Source organism: Notolepis coatsorum (genome assembly GCF_963971535.1).
Source record: "Notolepis coatsorum genome assembly, chromosome: 9".
Taxonomy (NCBI): Eukaryota; Metazoa; Chordata; class Actinopteri; order Aulopiformes; family Paralepididae; genus Notolepis; species Notolepis coatsorum.
Genome location: NC_140173.1, coordinates 125,000,612 through 125,019,089, shown reverse-complemented (window position 1 = coordinate 125,019,089; position 18,478 = coordinate 125,000,612). Strand labels below are relative to the sequence as shown.

General features: G+C 41.2%; 2 protein-coding genes across 2 annotated transcripts in view; both read left to right on the top strand.

Annotated features, from left to right (window-relative positions):
• Nucleotides 1-4,795, top strand: part of LOC311234374 (receptor-type tyrosine-protein phosphatase epsilon-like) — a 110,304-nt gene extending 105,509 nt beyond the window's left edge. Inside the window, exons 16-21 of the mRNA XM_084321533.1 lie at nt 218-294; nt 1,266-1,400; nt 1,611-1,736; nt 1,954-2,105; nt 3,617-3,752; nt 3,904-4,795. Coding sequence (XP_084177659.1) covers nt 218-294; nt 1,266-1,400; nt 1,611-1,736; nt 1,954-2,105; nt 3,617-3,752; nt 3,904-3,978 — 701 coding nt within the window. The 3' untranslated portion in view covers nt 3,979-4,795. The remainder of the gene's footprint in view (nt 1-217; nt 295-1,265; nt 1,401-1,610; nt 1,737-1,953; nt 2,106-3,616; nt 3,753-3,903) is intronic.
• Nucleotides 4,796-6,995: 2,200 nt separating this feature from the next.
• Nucleotides 6,996-17,728, top strand: gnrh3 (gonadotropin-releasing hormone 3; the record flags this gene model as incomplete). Its single annotated transcript, XM_084321985.1, is given in 5 exon segments — nt 6,996-7,057; nt 7,059-7,131; nt 7,601-7,666; nt 7,669-7,683; nt 17,684-17,728. Coding segments are annotated over 5 exon segments (261 nt in total).
• Nucleotides 17,729-18,478: the final 750 nt, after the last annotated feature.

Below are 18,478 nucleotides of genomic sequence, written 5' to 3'. Positions count from 1 at the left end.
TAAATCCAAACACATACACACACAAAATAAAACGAATAAACAGTTTAAAAAAAATTATTAAAAAAGGAAGGAAAATATAAAGTCAGTAGTAGCAGCATTGTAGAACCGAAGCATTAATGATTAACTGTCAATTATTTCCATAGATATTTTTAAAACGTTCATTTACTTTTTATTTCAAAAGATTTTGAAGGTTAAAATGGTTTTATTTCTTTTCCAGATGATTTCAACAGAGTTATGCTCTCAGTGAAACGAGGACAGGAGTTTACAGACTACATTAATGCTTCCTTTATTGATGTAAGTAGCTTCCTTTACCTGTACGTTCTGCGTTCAACACAGTCTCTCAGAAAATGTAAATAAAGTACTAATCAACCATGTGAAAAAAGGTTAATAATGTACGTTATGTTATAGCCATAAGTAATACATTTACACATTGTATAAGTAATATGTTTACATTTTTTATCTGCAAAAGTCCAAAACAAACACAGTGACCAGGAGTCGGACCAACAATGATTGTGGTCACAGGCGAGTACTCTCACCACTAAACTAACCCACCCACCCTGATACATACACAGCAATACTATGATTATGGTTACAGGTTAGGTAAAGGCACTTGCCTCCCATGCGAGGGCCCTGGGTTCATTCCCCAGCAGGGAACCTCAATTGTTTTCTGAAAATGTAAAAAGTAAAAGAAAATAAATTAATATGTAATATAGTACTTATTACACACATACACATTGTACATTTTCGATACAATGCGCTATGCTATAACATAACGTACAATTTACCTTTTTTCCTGTGGTCGATTAGTACTTTATTTACATGTTAAGCGTGATCGGGCTGTAACCTCATGCTAAGTCTTCAAAGCTTATTTATTTTGCTTTCTTTGTGACATTGTAAAATGTTCTGTTTGCTGTCCTTTTAAAGTCCCAATCCAATGTTTTTTTTTATATACATTTTTTGTATATATTTTTTTAATGTATTAATGAATGAATGTATTTATTTTATTTATTTAGAGTTTGAAGTTTGAGTCATAGATGGAAAATATGCCTTTTTGGAACTACCCTAACCCCGATTTGTTTTACTCCAGGGAACATCACCAGCATAAACAAACCGTTTACAGACACAGAATATAGTGAATACAATGAATTAGTACTTAGTACTCAGTCAATCAACCAGAGACTGAAAACATGTTGGCGGTCGGGCTACCCATTTGTTTCCGTTTGGATCCCTTTTACTGTTGTATGCTGGACGGTTCGTCCCTTCAGGGCTACAGACAGAAGGACTACTTCATCGCGACCCAGGGTCCCTTGCCTCACACGGTGGAGGACTTCTGGAGGATGGTGTGGGAGTGGAGATGCCACTCCATCGTCATTCTCACTGAGCTCAAAGAGAGGGAGCAGGTAGCTACACTGACACGCTCCAACTGGAGAAAGTTGAACAATTCAGCCGTTCCATTTCCTCCGACGTCTCTTGTGGAATGTGGAAATGCTATGTTCACAGCTTTTATTAAAATAAAATAAAAATTATTTTCTCTGATCATAATGAAGTGAAGTCCAAAGTAACAGTATTTCTATCCACTCCATAATTATATTATATAATCTTCCTACCAGGACAAGTGTTTCCAGTACTGGCCAGCAGAGGGCAGTGTAACATTTGGAGATTACTGTCTGGAGCTGACTGGAGATGCACTGTGTGACACCTTCACTCTGAAAGACATGGTGCTAACCTACGGACCAGTGAGTAATGCTTGACATTCAATCTACGGCATTATTCAATAGGTTATATAGGTTGAAATAAATGTATATGTGAAATATTCCTTTTGCTCCGTTGGCATGAGCTATTTCAGCCGTATGAATGATATTTCTGTCTCTTTTAGTGTCCTCAGAACACCGTGCCCAGAATACTGAGGTGAAGTGCATGAAAATAACAATATATTTGCCCGTCTCTCCCCAGGAAAAGCAGTCACGCCACGTCCGGCTCTTCCACTTCCACGGTTGGCCAGAGATCGGAATACCGTCGGAGGGTAAAGGGATGATTGACATTATCGCCGCCGTGCAGAGGCAGCAGCAACAGTCTGGAAACCATCCCATAATTGTGCACTGCAGGTAAGGAACTTTAAAATACATAACAATTTCTTGGCATCACCGGTTTCTACAGCGCCGACGTGCGTATTTTGGATACAGCTGTTGTGTGTGGATGTATTGTATATCTGTATCGAGATACGCACTTCCTGTACTTTTACTGTAACATATTTGCCAGTAAGTATTGGCCTGGGGAACGCCATTTTCGATGCAACCTTTCAAGAATTCCATGATCATAGGCATCTAACCAAACGCAAAATTATGTTGGATAGAACTTTCAATTTACTAGTAATTTTCCCTCTTCCCCAAGATGTCTGTTTCAATAAATTCAACATTTTGCCTCGGCGGACCTGGTGCTCTCTGCCTAAACCACTTATGTGATCCCGTATAAAGACTTAGCCGCGAACGCTTTGATCAGAACCTAGCTCCAGGTGAAGTGATTCTAAAGCAGCGCGGCCCTCTGGGATTGATCCAATCCACTGATTCACAGTCAATTAAAACCTCTCTTAGTGAAATCTCCTCCGACTCCCACTATGATTAATCTGATAAGATGAGCTAACGACAGGAAATGGTGTCATCACTCCTCTTCTATTCCTTCATCACCACATGTCTAAGAGGGGCTTTTTAAAGCTTTTTCTCCCGTCCCGCCGGGAATGGGGCTAACCCGTTGCAATCCCCCACGTCTCTCTGCACGTCTCCTCCACATTGCACATCTCACTCGCTCTTACGCACGCTCTCTCTCTCTCTCTTACATTCTCTTTCTCTCTCTCTCTCCCTCTCGCTCCATCCCTCCATCATTGTAAACATTGACTCAGTCAAACACTGAGCTTTCCAGACTGATTAGTGTTAGCGTTTGGATTAGCTTCTCTTTAAGTGAGGATGATTATTAGCACTATTACGCAAAGGTCACCTTTTTCTCTCTGGCAAACTTTTTAATTTAAATGGAAAACGACACTCATTCAGAGATTTGGGGAATTGTATGGTTAGCCCATGTTGTTAAGGAAAGACAGTTATTATTTGAATTGTAATGGTTAGCCCTGTTATTAAGGAAATACAGTTATTATTTGAATTGTATGGTTAGCCCTGTTAAGGAAAGACAGTTGTTAATATTTTAATTGTATGGTTAGCCCTGTTATTAAGGAAAGACAGTTATTATTGGAATTTTATGGTTAGCCCTGTTATTAAGGAAAGACAGTTATTATTGGCATTTTATGGTTAGCCCTGTTGTTAAGGAAAGACCGTTATTATTGGAATTGTATGGTTATCCTTATCGTAAAGGAAAAACAGTTGTTACCGTTTGAATTGTATGGCTAGCCCAGTTGTTCACTCCCCTGTTCTCCCACTGAGACATGAGCCTGAATTGCCCACTATTACACTCATCATATACAGAGTTTCCCTTCAGTATTAAACCCTTGCATGGTTCAATTGCAAGTCTGCCATACAACTTCCAAGGCCTTTTCACTGAATGTTCACTGTTGTTTGCTGGTCTAAGTAGTGGGTTGATATAGTACTTGTTCTTGGGCTTCATGTTTCAGTGCCGGTGCGGGTCGGACTGGCACCTTCATCGCTCTCAGTAACATTCTGGAGAGGGTCAAGGCTGAGGGCCTCCTGGACGTCTTTCAGACAGTCAAGAGTTTACGCATGCAGAGACCACACATGGTTCAGACTGTGGTAGGTGGAACAATTTTATAAAATGGTCTCATACAACAGATATTGTATGGAAACATTGTCATCTTAAACTGACCCATCTCAAACCCCACCCTCTTTTCTTGATCCTTGTGACTGGATGTACTGAATCCCCCCCACCTCTGCTTTCTTACAGGAGCAGTATGACTTCTGCTACAGAGTGGTCCAAGATTTTGTGGACATTTTCTCAGACTACGCCAATTTTAAATAATTATGTCAGATACTGTACCATACACTTATATCAAATTAACTTATGCAATTTTTGTCAGAATTTTATTTTCTAAAAGCAAGCTCTTTTTACACTTTGCACTTGATGACAGTCCCAATGCTCATTGTAACATACTGTAATATAATTGATAATATATGATTTGCTTCAAGAGAGCCTCCTTCTTTCAAGAATGTTTGAGTGAATGTGGTCTCCAAGTACTCTAATGTTAGATACATTAGATGTAAGAATTTGTGCTAGCTTAGGGGTTTTTGGATATGTAAAAGGCATATACTGTATAGGTTTCTGTTTGCTCACATAAGTCCATGAGACTGAAGACAAAATTATGCTTTCATTCAAAATGTGTATATTATGTATATATTATGTATTGGTATTTTGCCTACAATGAATCATATCTACTTATTGTATGTGATGTAGAATACAGTACATGCATTCAGCTTTATTTATTGTGCTTTGTTTTGTTATGGACCACACAAGGCCTTTGGATGTGAGTGGTCTTGTACAATAAACTGTCTACAACACCATGCATTTTGATTGCCAAGGAGAACCCATAGCTTCCATTTAACAGTGCTCAAAATAATTCAGTGTGCTAATATGATATATTGTGTGAACTATATGATCAATAATTATAAAATCACTGTCTACTGAAACAAATTCATGAAACTTAATACATTGCATAATTCATATTTTATTCTGCAAATAACCACAGTTTTGAATTGTATTCAGTGAATTACAAGGTATTAACAGCTTGTTTTATTTTTTTTATTCAACTTCACTAACTTTATTTTTGCCCGTGGCAAGAAGATTTTTTTTTTGTATACACTTTACACATGTTTTGTTGTATGTTTGCATTAAACTAGTGCCATTTTGATTAGAAAGACACTTTCTAATCAGGTAAAAACCAAGTCACCAAGTGACGCAACTTTAAAGGACATAAGGCAGCTGCTTATTTCTTATTAGACTAGGGAAGACTACATTAAATACATTTGTTTTTGATGGTCATGTTTCGCGCAATGGATTTCTTACTGGTCACCATACAAAATACCAAACTAACGATGATAATAATAACAATTAAAGGGGAACTATTTTACTATTTCTTTCACTATTTGGGCACCTTTACACAATTCCTGTGAGTCTATGGAACACCTCTGTAATTTTTATTTTTTTTTATTCATTGTTTTGTATTTCTAATCAAGTCCTCAAAAACAGCATTTTTCTACCTCAAGATCTTAAGCCGTTTTGAGCCTGGGCTCCAACCACTGTGTGCAGCTCATGCATGTACCTGATGCCACACAGCCACATTATCATGCAGCGGTGTCTCTCTGACATCACAAATCAGCACATTTTCAGATGACTCAGTTCAGTGAGGGTGAATATTGTGAGAGGAGAATTGGAAGAATGCGCCAATATGAGAATTAGAGACATAGATCATATTAATATAAGTTCACATAGCTAGGAAACAATGCTAAACACTCAAAAAGGCCATTTATAAGATAGTTCCCCTTTAAAGTACTTTGACATTTTGAATTTCAGTTGATTATTTTTCTCATACAAATGTCCTTCAGTTTCCTCATCGAAACCAAGGGGCAATGCTAGCATAACGCTTGCAGCGAGCTGTGCCCCTTGGTTTCAATGATGAATGCTAAAAAAGCTGACACGCCATTTCTACGAAACTGAAGGACATGTATATAAAGGTTTTCAAGTCTCGAGTGAAAAAAAGAAAGTCAGATAGTTGCAGTTAGTGTATAGCCACTAGCAAAACTTATTAAAAAGCAATATCAGACTGATTTGAGTATTCAGTTAGAGAATATAGCTATATTTCATAGGGGATGATACACTTGAACCTTGTTAAGCTGAATCCCTCTGAAATAGAATTTGTTTGGGAGAATGAGTAAAATATTGGGAACAATTGAAATTCCAAGTCAAAACATAATCATCACACATTATTACACATGAGTATCACACACGAGTACACAGTCATTATGACGTGCTCTCTACTTGGGAGTGCTTTTAGGTACATGCATTAGCCATTATAAACAAGGATATTACAATATTTGAATAAAATCAGTATTATGTCGTCGTCGCCCCCCCCCCCCCCCCCCCCCCCCCTTCTCTTATTTGGTGAAACTGTCCCTCCAGAAGTCTTGAGGTTGGAGCTGCACAGCTCTACTGGATCCTCTTCGCTGTAAATTCTTGAGATTAATTATACAGGCCTATGGAAACACTGATAATTTTGGTCCATGTAATGTACATACATTTTTTATTGTGTTCATGAACCGTTACTAAGATGCTCTACGGTGCTCGCCTCATTCTAATGAACCGCTGGCCTTCCGAGCCAGTTAAGCAATGTGCTTTAATAAGTATTTATTTGACTTTTATGCTGAAAGTATAAGGGATTATGACAGTGAGGCCTTTCAGTTGATTTACAGTGTAATACACAAACATATTGTTTCTGTGTTTTGTTTACTCATATTGAATGTGTATGGAGATGAGAAACAAATTGCAAAACGCTGGTTGCAATAAATAATGGATGGAGCGAGAATTGTTTGTCTTAATTTAATTTTCATGGTCTCTTCATGATTACTGACTATTAAAGATTTGGTCTGACTCAATCTTCCGACCCTCTTGGTGACAGCCAGTTCCATTAGTGACATTTCATATCCTGTTATTCACGGGTCACACCTGCAGAGAGGGGATTATTTAATCCTGACAACAGTGTCCGCCCTCTGCAACACCTATAAAGCTCTCGCCTGGCTAAAGCACCACACGCTAACAAGGCAAACACAGAGGTGAGACCGTGTGGAAATAAATGTTCCTTCATATTCATTGATATTTTCTTGACGTCTAATTCAATGAATTATGTATTTATTTTGCTCTTCTCGGGACCACTACTTGATCACAACCATGCACATACGGCAGCCTGACTGCGTGGGGTCGGGTTTGGAGAGGAAACTATGATATCATTATATATCATTATGATCTTGGCTCCCTCTCCAGCTCCAATGGAACCCAGCAGCAGAGCGGTGGTGCAGGTGTTGTTGTTGGCGCTGGCGGTTCAGGTCACTCTCCCAGCACTGGTCCTATGGCAGGCTACCAGGTGGAAGGGGGACCATGGGGGAGCTAGAGGCCACCGCCAGGGTAAGTCGGCTTTACCACGTATACAAAACACGTGAGGCACTGTACTGTAGTGTCTTACGAGATAAAGACCAGATTCACTCTGGAATTAATCGCTCAAGCCTGAATCATGCCATTTCTGCGAGGGATACGTGTATTGCAAGGGTGAAAAACGTTGATTCTTCTCATGCATCAGAAAAGATATTTTATTAAAAAAAATACCATTGTTTTTTGGTCACTAGTACTACCATCCTTTTTTTTGGTCACTAAATACCACAATAGACCATGGTTTAAATTAGACGATGGTGTTATTTAAGTATTACATTTGTACCATGGTGATGCATGACATATACAATGATGCATACAATGGCTGGTGAAACCAGAAATCTATCTACGTATCCTATCTTTTTTTTTGTTGTTAAAGGTGGTTTTGATACTGCTTTATTGATGTTGTGTTCAGTGTTCTACAGTATTGTGATGCTCTTAGATGATGATGATGGGCACAGGAGGTGTGGTGTCTCTTCCTGTAGAGGCGAGTGCTCATACCCTAGAGAGACTTAGAGACCATACCATCTAGTAAGTGCTGATATACATAATTTATTACCATTGCCTTCTTCAACTGTATAGTAGTACAGTATAATATAGTGTGGTACAGTGTGCATGTGTACACCATAGAATTGACTAAACTGCTCACAGACCATTTTAAGTTTGAAATGGCAATAATGATGCTTACTGTACATGTTATATCATAGAATATTTGTATTTACTCTACATACGTATATTTGTACACATATCCTATACATGTATATCTCTCTACACTAGTAGCACACGTATATTATCTCTGTACAATAAGACTATTTGGACTCTGTGTACAAAATCCTGTTTATATCTATAAGAATCCTGTTTAAAAAGCCTGTTTATATCCATAAAAAACCTGCACATTCCTGTAGAGATGTAGTTTGTGTCAGTATGTATATAGGAATTGAACTCTTAACTCTTTTGTTTCTTAATTTTGTAATTAAAAAACGATATATATAATTATTTATTAATTACTTATTTGTCAACGATTGCTGTGTAACTTCTTATATTCTATTCTCTTTTATCTCTGAAACGCTTAAACCTTTTGATAGTACCACATCTAATTGTTAACTACCGGTAAGCTTTATTTCCAAATTCCTCAGATGAATGAAGAATCCGATCACTTGAAAATAAAGAAAATATTGCCACGTAAATAAAGAATATGTAAAAAGAATGTATGAAATCCATCTCAGTATTTACGCTATCATCCACACCAGTGATGGATCATCCACCAACACGATGCTGACATCCAGATAACATCACATTTATCACATTGATGTGTCAATTACAATACATGGCTTATATAACTCGCAAACTCCATGTGAAATTGGAATAACGTTTTAGTAGTCTTGGGAGGACCTACCAAAGGGTCTGTTGAATCTTTGCTTTTCATAAAATGCTATTTAAATTCTTTGTAGATCTGTCTAATAGAATTGCAAGGGATGCTATTTCACTACAAAACCCTTCAACCTCCTAAATAGGTTAAATTACCTTTGTAATGCTGCCACGACCGACAAGCATGACAAACTTGTGATACAACAATTTTAGCATGACAACAGCTGGTGATTAAGCCAATTTATTAGAAATCAATGACTTAATTAAATTGGTTCCAGCAGTTTTGGTAATTTAATTTACCGTCATGCCATACTTCATTGAGTCACTGCACCTGATAAGACCGGGTACCTGAGCCTTCATAAGCCCCAAATGAAAGTCACCCCCCCCCCCCCCCTTCTTCTTTTTTTACGATATCCAGAACAGTTCTTGGCTAACTACAGATGTTTATATATTTTTTTTTTTAAACAGACAAGGTTTAAAACTTTTTTTCCCAGACTGTAAAGGAAATTGGTGTTCATTATAAAAATTGGAATTTCATATCAGGGTAGGAAAGGAATCAGCAGGGGGGCATATGTTTTAAAGAGAACTCATTTTCTGGCAAAGCCCAACAGACAGAGAACCATACTAATCGCCTGGTGCATAAGGGGCTAGGATTCATGAACTGTGCTGACACCAGGGAGGCCCCGCATTGTTAAGAGCGCTGGTTGTAATGCACACCAATGAACCCAAACCCGCTGGCACCACTACGGGGAGAAGGTGAACATTATAAAAGCACATAGAATTAGAGGGAAATTAAACCACATTCCATTGCACTTCCAGAACAATGGTTCTTCATTTGTGATACTTCACATCGCTGGTTTTAATATTCATGCATGTAATTTGCATAACGCAATAATTTCCTTTGATGAGGAAAGACTTTAAGTATTTTTTTTCTTTTTAAGTATTTTACCGCCCATTTGTATAAAGTTACAGGGGATATAATTGTATTGGTCAGTTTTTAGTGCTTCAGCAACTCAACGTGACGTTGCCTTTAATTGTCTGAGATGTATCTATTTATTTGTTTTTGTCGAGCTTTTAATAATGTGGCAGAATCCTCATTAAAAAGATGGATAATATTGCCTCCATAATGTGTATTGTTTTAATAATTAAATTAGGTATTATTGCTGTACATTGCAATATACATTTTAATCTCATAAATTCAATTTTAAATAATCCCTGAGCATTTGTTGCGAAACACAACTTTTTCTTTCAGTGTCCTCATCAAGGAGCAGCCTAATTGCACGTATATCAAGACAACAAAACCTGCTGGTATCTGTGTTTCCAAATGCGATTTAACCTCACTTTCTCCTTCCCAGATCCCCTGGTGGATATTCACTCTGTTTACCTCAAATTAAACTTCATATTGTTTACAGCCTCTTGGTCCCAGAACATTTTATAGCATTTTAGAATTATTTCTTTATTTATTTTTTGTAATGATTGTAGAGTTGGGATTCATTTGAATGTTGCCCTCATCTGCATGAAAATTATATAATTAACTTTTGATTAACCAGCTCGGTTGAGTTCGTTCCCCCATGCACACTGGTGAATGGTACCCGCCGCATTTTAATGACTGTTTTCCAATTGAGCAGGCGACCTTTTCATCAAAGAGCCGCAACTGGGGCTAAACAACAGTAGAAAATAATCACGGTGAGAACAATGGTAGGGGCCGACGGGCTAGGATGTCATCCTTAAATATAACAACAAGAGATGAAAGCCACCTTATTGGATTTAGTGGCAGTGGCGGGAAGCCAAGTGCTTGTGTTGTCGGTTGGCCCCATTGTTAGAGCGTTGGAGGTCACATCCATTGGCAGATAGAGAGAAAGGACAGGAAGTTAGAATGGCCCCATTGTTAACATGTCCCCCGCACTGAGGGAATTCTATTATAAAGGGCAATACATTTTTTAAATTTTGTGTGCCATTCGTTTTGTTTTTCCCAAAACAGAACATTATTTGGATAATGGCTTCAGGAAAGAATGTCTCTCGGAGCACCTCTGTCCAAGGCTGCGGCATCACATTAACACACACCTGCCAGTCAAGCACATCCTTAGCAGATGGGTGTTCCGACCGAGCTCAAACATCAAATGAGCATTCTATCATAATGCATAATATAGTTTTCATTTTTATCAGGATTAGTATGCGCCGTGTGTACAGTATATTTCAGACAGGTCACGGGGAAACTTTTATCGAGGCGGCGTGTGTAATGAAGTCATTTTCCAGGTGCTTGTTGTGGCTCTTATTATGAACTGAATGGTAATTTTCCCTTGAGGACCCCGGGACAGAATATCAATTGAAGTTTAGTGTGGGCCTTACTATGTTCCCGCAGGCTATAGTAGAAGGCAAAGTCATCTTCAGAGACAATCTAAATGTCAGGGAGGTCTTCAAACACTTTTTTTCCCAGAGCCCTACTGCAGGGGGTGGGGGGGCTTTGGATGTAGCATCTCCTGGAGATAATATATCCATAGTGGAGATTGGGGGAAGAGGGACATTTCAAATGCAGGTCTGAAGGTGTCATATAGGTAATTTACGCATAATATTTAATTGGAACAAATATTTAAATAACTTTGGGTTGCAGGGGCACATTATATATATTTTTTACAATTCTTACTGAGCTGGTTTTGAAGGTGAATCATGCCGTCCGTGTACTCACCGTGTACTCAACCCATACTCACCCCGTACTCACTGTGTACTCACCGTGTACTCACCATGTACTCACCGTGTACTCACTGTGTACTCACCGCATACTCACCGCGTACTCACCCCATACTCACTGTGTACTCACCGTGTACTCACCGCGTACTCACAGCATACTCACCCCATACTCACTGTGTACTCACCGTGTACTCACCGTATACTCACCACATACTCACTGTGTATTCACTGTGTATTCACCACATACTCACTGTGTACTGACCACGTACTCACCGTGTACTCACCACATACTCACCATGTACTCACCACATACTCACTGTGTACTTACCGCATACTCACAACATACTCACTGTGTACTCACCACATACTCACCGTGTACTCACTGTGTACTCACCGTGTATTCACCACATACTCACCGCATACTCACCGCATACTCACCACATACTCACCGCGTATTCACTGCGTACTCACCACATACTCACCATGTACTCACCGTGTACTCACCACATACTCACTGTGTACTTACCGCATACTCACAACATACTCACTGTGTACTCACCACATACTCACCGTGTACTCACTGTGTACTCACCGTGTATTCACCACATACTCACCGCATACTCACCGCATACTCACCGCATACTCACCGCATATTCACTGCGTACTCAACGCATACTCACCATGTATTCACTGCATACTCACCATGTATTCACCGCATACTCACCATGTATTCACTGCATACTCACCATGTATTCACTGCATACTCACCATGTATTCACCACATACTCACCGCATATTCACTGCGTACTCAACGCATACTCACCATGTATTCACTGCATACTCACCATGTATTCACCGCATACTCACCGTGTATTCACCGCATACTCACCATATATTCACCGCATACTCACCGTGTATTCACCGCATACTCACCATGTATTCACCGCATACTCACCATGTATTCACTGCATACTCACCATGTATTCACCGCATACTCACCGTGTATTCACCGCATACTCACCGTGTATTCACCGCATACTCACCGTGTATTCACCGCATACTCACCGTGTATTCACCGCATACTCACCGTGTATTCACCGCATACTCACCGTGTATTCACCGCATACTCACCGTGTATTCACCGCATACTCACCGTGTATTCACCGCATACTCACCGTGTATTCACCGTGTATTCACCGCATACTCACTGTGTATTCACCGCATACTCACCGTGTATTCACCGCATACTCACCGTGTATTCACCGCATACTCACCGTGTATTCACCGCATACTCACCGTGTATTCACCGCATACTCACCATGTATTCACCGCATACTCACCATGTATTCACCGCATACTCACCATGTATTCACCGCATACTCACCGTGTATTCACCGCATACTCACCGTGTATTCACCGCATACTCACCGTGTATTCACCGCATACTCACCATGTATTCACCGCATACTCACCATGTATTCACCGCATACTCACCGTGTATTCACCGCATACTCACCGTGTATTCACCGTGCTCATGATCATCCAGACCTAAGGGTGATGATCTGTCATGACCACTCCTCTCCACGTGGTGCCACTGTTGAGCTGTCTGATCTGAATCTGCTCCTCACTGTCGCTCTCCCAACAATTCCATCACCCAAGTCGCGGATATCCCTCTAAATCAAACAAAGATTTCAATCAATCATCTCTAACTTAGTGGAAATAGTTAATTTTGCTGCATGCCTATCACTGGAATATGTGTTTACATCAACAGCATTTTGTAAAAATGTCTGTCTTCTCTAGGGGCACAGGGCTGCGTATAGTTTGGGATCAAGCTCAGCATCAAATGCTGAACTTCACACAAAACTATTTCATTGATAAAAAAAAAGAAATCAAGTAATCAATTTCTATAATCTAGTATATTATGAAGTTTTACATTCACAAGCAATTGGAAATTTTTATTTTTTTTGTCTTGGTTAACCGAGAGTGCAGCAAGCCATACAGTAACATGTACGGCAGTGGATTGGCCTTCCTTCTTGTCGGCTGGCAGGGGGAACCCTCCTGTTGTGAACTGACTTCTCTCCTTTGATCAAAGAACAGTGTTAAAGCACTGGGAGAAGGAGGAGGTATGAAATATGAATGAATACAGCTGTGTTTTGATGGATATGTCTCAAAGTATCCCAGACTGCTAAAGGACAGGAAGTCTGTTTGTGTTGAGGGAAATAGACTCTTCCTTCGCCCGTTTCTCTACCAGCTTCATCGTGGGTAGTTTCGTCTCTTCATATTTTAGAGATCCTTTGTTAGCAGAGAGATCAACCCACATCCATGCACTTGTAGGAAACCGCTCTAAGAGGCCCTAGTTCACGATATATATATCATTAATGATACCATCTCCTTTGTTTGGTCTTGAAACCCCACTTTTGAGAAAAAACAAGCAGCAGCTATGAGAGCAGGATATTTATTATTATTCTAGGGTAGACCCAACATTCTCATAGATTGGAATGAGATCTCATATGAGGTGATGGAGGCTTTGTCACCAGTTATGTGTGTGATTCCATTTCCTTCTCCAAAACCCCATCGGGGAGCTGTGACTCATTTTGAAGTTGAACGTTTATACGCTGGTGTAAAACTAACGTTCCCATCTGAATTAAGGAACTATCGAGAGTTCTCAGAGACGCAACATTCTCAGTTAGATGAACTCATCACTCGTTCTACACTTAAACAAAGATATATCTACATAAACACAGTCATTAGGACCGAACTATGTCCAAAATTTTTACTTGCATCGCTTTAAACCTCACGAGAACCAATTGTCATCATTAACAGTGGTGTCTTAAATATTTTAGGACCATGTTAACTAACTGCCAGCCTTTGGACTTGGTGGTAGGACAATGTCTCTGGGCTGCAGGAGGTTGGACACTTTCTGCCAGAGCTTGATTAGCTTCACTAACCGCTGCGTTCCCTGAATGCCAGGGTCCACCTCTGCTGGGAGCATGTGCTCAGATGCTGTCAGAGAGGGGTCGCGCTAACTGACTGTAATCTTTGGGGTACTCCGCCCCCCCCCTCGACCTACATCTAATGCTGGGGCCATCCCCTCCGCTTTACCCCCTAGACCACAGTCCTCTCCCTCCCCAATCTGGACTCCCCGTCCCACCTCAGTTATGCCACCCTTAGCTCACCCTCCTAACTCCAGCATCCCACCACTCCCCCCACCCCCCCCCCCCCCCCCCCCCCCCCCCCCCCCCCCCCCCCCCCCCCCCCCCCCCCCCCGCCCTTATTCCTGTTGCAGGCCTGGTCTGGCTGGCCACAGCGAGGAGTACGCCTTATCCTACCGTAAAGGCAATTAGCGGTGCAAGGCAAGCTGTGGAGAAGACCGGATTCCGGTCCACGTTTCAACCCCGGATCACGGGTCTCCAGCACGCCTTCAAGGCAAACCATGCAATTAGCTACAATAATGATAATGTATTGTAGGGGAACAAAGAGAGGGTAAAACCGACTACTGGTGTGAGGGCGAGTGGGGGGCAAATAGTAGGGGGGTTATTTGAATGCTCTGTTGCAGATAGGAGACCAAATCAGACTGATTATCAAACGTATGATGAATTACATTTTTCCCCTAATTATCATCGCCTTTTATGTGATTTTTGCATATTAGACATCTCCGGCCAGTGGTCTTTGGGCATCACACTGGGGTTACATCTTTTTGGTTCCTTTAAGAGACGGGCTCGGCATGACTCATGTGGCTAGGGCCCGAGAAGAAGAAAGGAGAGATATGCTGATGATCTTCTTAGTTTACTTTTAATTAGGTACTCTCGGAAATAGTTGGCAGTGGCACAGGGATGGAAAAAGCGGGGATGAATGTGGTTTTGATGTCGGACACATCACAGATGTGTTGACACGGAGTCAAACCACAATCCCCCCGACCGGCGAATAACAGCGATGGTTAAAAAGGCATTTCGAGGTTGCCGGTAGACGCGGTGGAAAAGGCAGACTCACCTCCTTGCCTTGGAACACACGAGTGCAGGTCCTATTCTCTCCGCTGCGAGCGAGAGACCATTCCCTCAGTCTAACATACGGAGGTTTTTATAGAGGATATTTTGCCGGGTGCTGTGCAAAACGAACCGTGTCCCCAGAGCAGCAGCAACTTCACCTTGGCGGAGTAATGCTGTGATATTCTGTTTATTCTTCACTCACTTCATTTTACTCGGAGGAAATCCTCTGGAGATGGCTTATCTTGGAGCTGGAACAGGTGCACTCTAATTTACTCCTATTGCTTGGGGAGCCCAGAGGCCCCTGTAAGAAGAAAGTAGCAATGTAGCGCACTCACACTGTACGGCACAAACAGCCAGAGAAAGAGCATTTAATCGAAATAGGAGGGGGAAACTGTGAGCTTTGAGTGCAGCCGTATCGTTTGGATTGCAGAAAGTCCATCGTTTCTTTTTTTTTTCTGTTTTGTTTTCCCCGGGAAAAAGGAACTCCGCCCATTTCGTTTTAACTTTTCATTTGTTTGACGGGTGTGTTTACTTTAACTTGAAACCCCCCATGCCGCATATATACTGTAGCAGAAGATGCAAGGGACCTGTTGTACAGCCTTTGCGTAATGCGGCAATTCCTTACCAGTTATTATGTATATATAGGCCTTAACATGTTTTAAAGTACCTTTCATGTATGCCCACGTAGGTTAAAGTGCCCAAAGTGCGCTACAACTATGGCCTTTTTGTTTTGTTAATGTTACACGCTGTATATATTCAGCCAGGAAGAAAGTTTCTTTCATCTTTCGGCCCCCCCCCCCCCCCCCATGCTTTGTGAAAGAGCTAAGCTTTCAACTTTGAATTTACTATCCCAATTCCTTTTTCTTTAGAGAACTGTGTTTTTTTTTTTTGGAGCTGGTATGTTATTTGTTCGGTATATTATAGGTCTGAATTCAGTCAGTATTTTTGTTTTGTGTTGTTCGTCTCTCGGGAATTATGCAATCAAAGCAGATGCCTCAAGCAGTCTAGAAAGCGCCCCTTGCGAATAAGAGAAAATCTTGTACACAGCATTTTTTTCTGTGTGTATGAGAGGAAGGGGGGGGGGGGGGGGGGCATGGCAACAAAGCAAATATATGGCATTGTTCCATACGCACAATATACCTGTATACCGATCCTTTTTTTTTCCAAAGAGGGCTGTAAACATCAGGCCTGTATTCATGTTAGGAACATGTCATGCCACTTGAGTCTGTTCAAGCGGTATACCGTGCCACTTATAAAGTGCCTAACTATGTGTAACTGTTTGACCGATGCAATAAAGGCTCGGCCATTAACAAGTTGCGTGGAAGATAACAGATTCGAGATTTGTCCTACTGAATGGGCTTTTCCCAAATAGGGAGTTCCTCGCACTCTGAAAAACCACAAACAACAGAGACAAAAACATTTAGACACAGAGAGGAAAACATTTAGATTTAAACGGAAAGAGAGAAAAAAATACCAGAGTGATACCAGGACAATGAGAGAAATATCATCTACACTTTTAATGAGCCTGTCTGCTCTGAGCTTCTGTTTTTTAATCACCTTTCCGTGTGACATAATTTGCTGCGAGATTGTATATGCTTGAGGGACTTTCGGTTCTTGTCAACTCAAGAGCATTTGAACCAATCAATACCTGTCTATCCTGTGGCACACTCATAGTTGGCCATTAGGAAAGAGCTGCTTAAAGTAAGCTCAGCCAATACCATTAGCCCTAGCCTAAGGGCAGTTCCATGCCTTAGTCAGGGTAGGCACCTGCCCTCGTCACCCCCACCTCACCCCCTTAACCCCCCTCCGCCCCTCCCCCTACCATTAAGAAGCTCCCAGGAGACATCATTTGGACATATCGGCCAAAGAGCACTTCTTCATTCCCTCTCTTTTCTTTCCTGCTCCTCAAAAATCAATACATCTCCCCCTTTTTCTTATTTTCACAATTTTGCCTCAATATTATTATATTCTCTGCCAGAAACACAGACTATTATTTTTTTTCCTATACCCCTCTCTCTATCTCTCTCTTTTTTCATCTACAATTTCCTGCGACTAATGTGTCCAGAACTCGTGTTTAAAAAAAAATAAAAAGGAGGAGGAATTGTGGGAAATAATCAAATAAAAGACACCGCAATTCTGTGAAATGTTTTTACGGTTTGATTATTTTCAGTGTCTTGACTATTTGTTTAACATTATATATAAGTTTAGATATTTCTATTATGTAGTTATCCTCAACGTTGTCATATAAAACAATGTATTACAAACACGTCAAATGTTGCAGTTCAGCTTAAACCTAAGCGTTCCCTTTTTGACACACAACACGGCGGCCGTCGACGCTCGGATATCTTCCATTTCAGTTCAGTGGCGACTGAAGTTCCCCCGTGACAACATTGTTTTTTTCTCTCTCCGCTTCAGCCGTGTCATAATATCAAACCCCAGAGAAGAGGCCAGAGTGTAACGCTCCCTGACTGTTTCTAATGTTATTACAGGTCGACCCCCGGCTCCAGACAGTAAACTTCCAGAACGTGAAATGAAACAATATGACATCCTTCAAAAAGGGCGACTTGAGTCCTTCTTTTATTGCGCTCCTCCCCAACACTGTGCGTCTAATAGACACGGAGGGAAGAGGGGTTTCTGCCCTAAATCTCAGGGCCAGTGTTTACGATAATATCTCTGAAGAGTGATGGTTGGTTCCGCAGTGCTGGCGATCTCTGTGGCCGCCCATATCGATCGGGGGGTCCTAATGAGCAGCAGCGGAGCTGTGGCTAATGGTGTTGTGTCTGGTGTCCGTGGTAAACGCCCACGTTGAGATTATCATTCCCAGGGGGGTGGGGGGGGGGGGGGGGGGGGGGGGTGGAGGAAGGTTTTGGCCAGCCCCAAGCCCTGGGGGTGCTAGCGACACACTTCAGGGGTCAAGGTAAATGAACAGGGAGGCCTTTTCCTCGCTAGAACTATACCATACCGACGCTGGTGTATCTACGGCACTTTATCTGAAAAAAATTCAAATAAAACCAAATCCATACTCTACACACCACTGTGAGGTGCAGACAAAAGTTTGGACATGGTTTGATAACTATATACATCGACTGGAATTCTTTCATCCACCGTTTTATATTTTCTCTCATTTTATTTCGAGTCACACGCTTGTGCGTTTGAGCTTGTCTCAGCTCATTCTCCCCTCGCAGCGCTTTTCCATCTCTCTGGGTGTTTATCTAATGTTGCCTCCTAGTTGTAAAAAGATATCGCCCGCACCATTCTGAGGGACTTCACCGAACTACCTCATT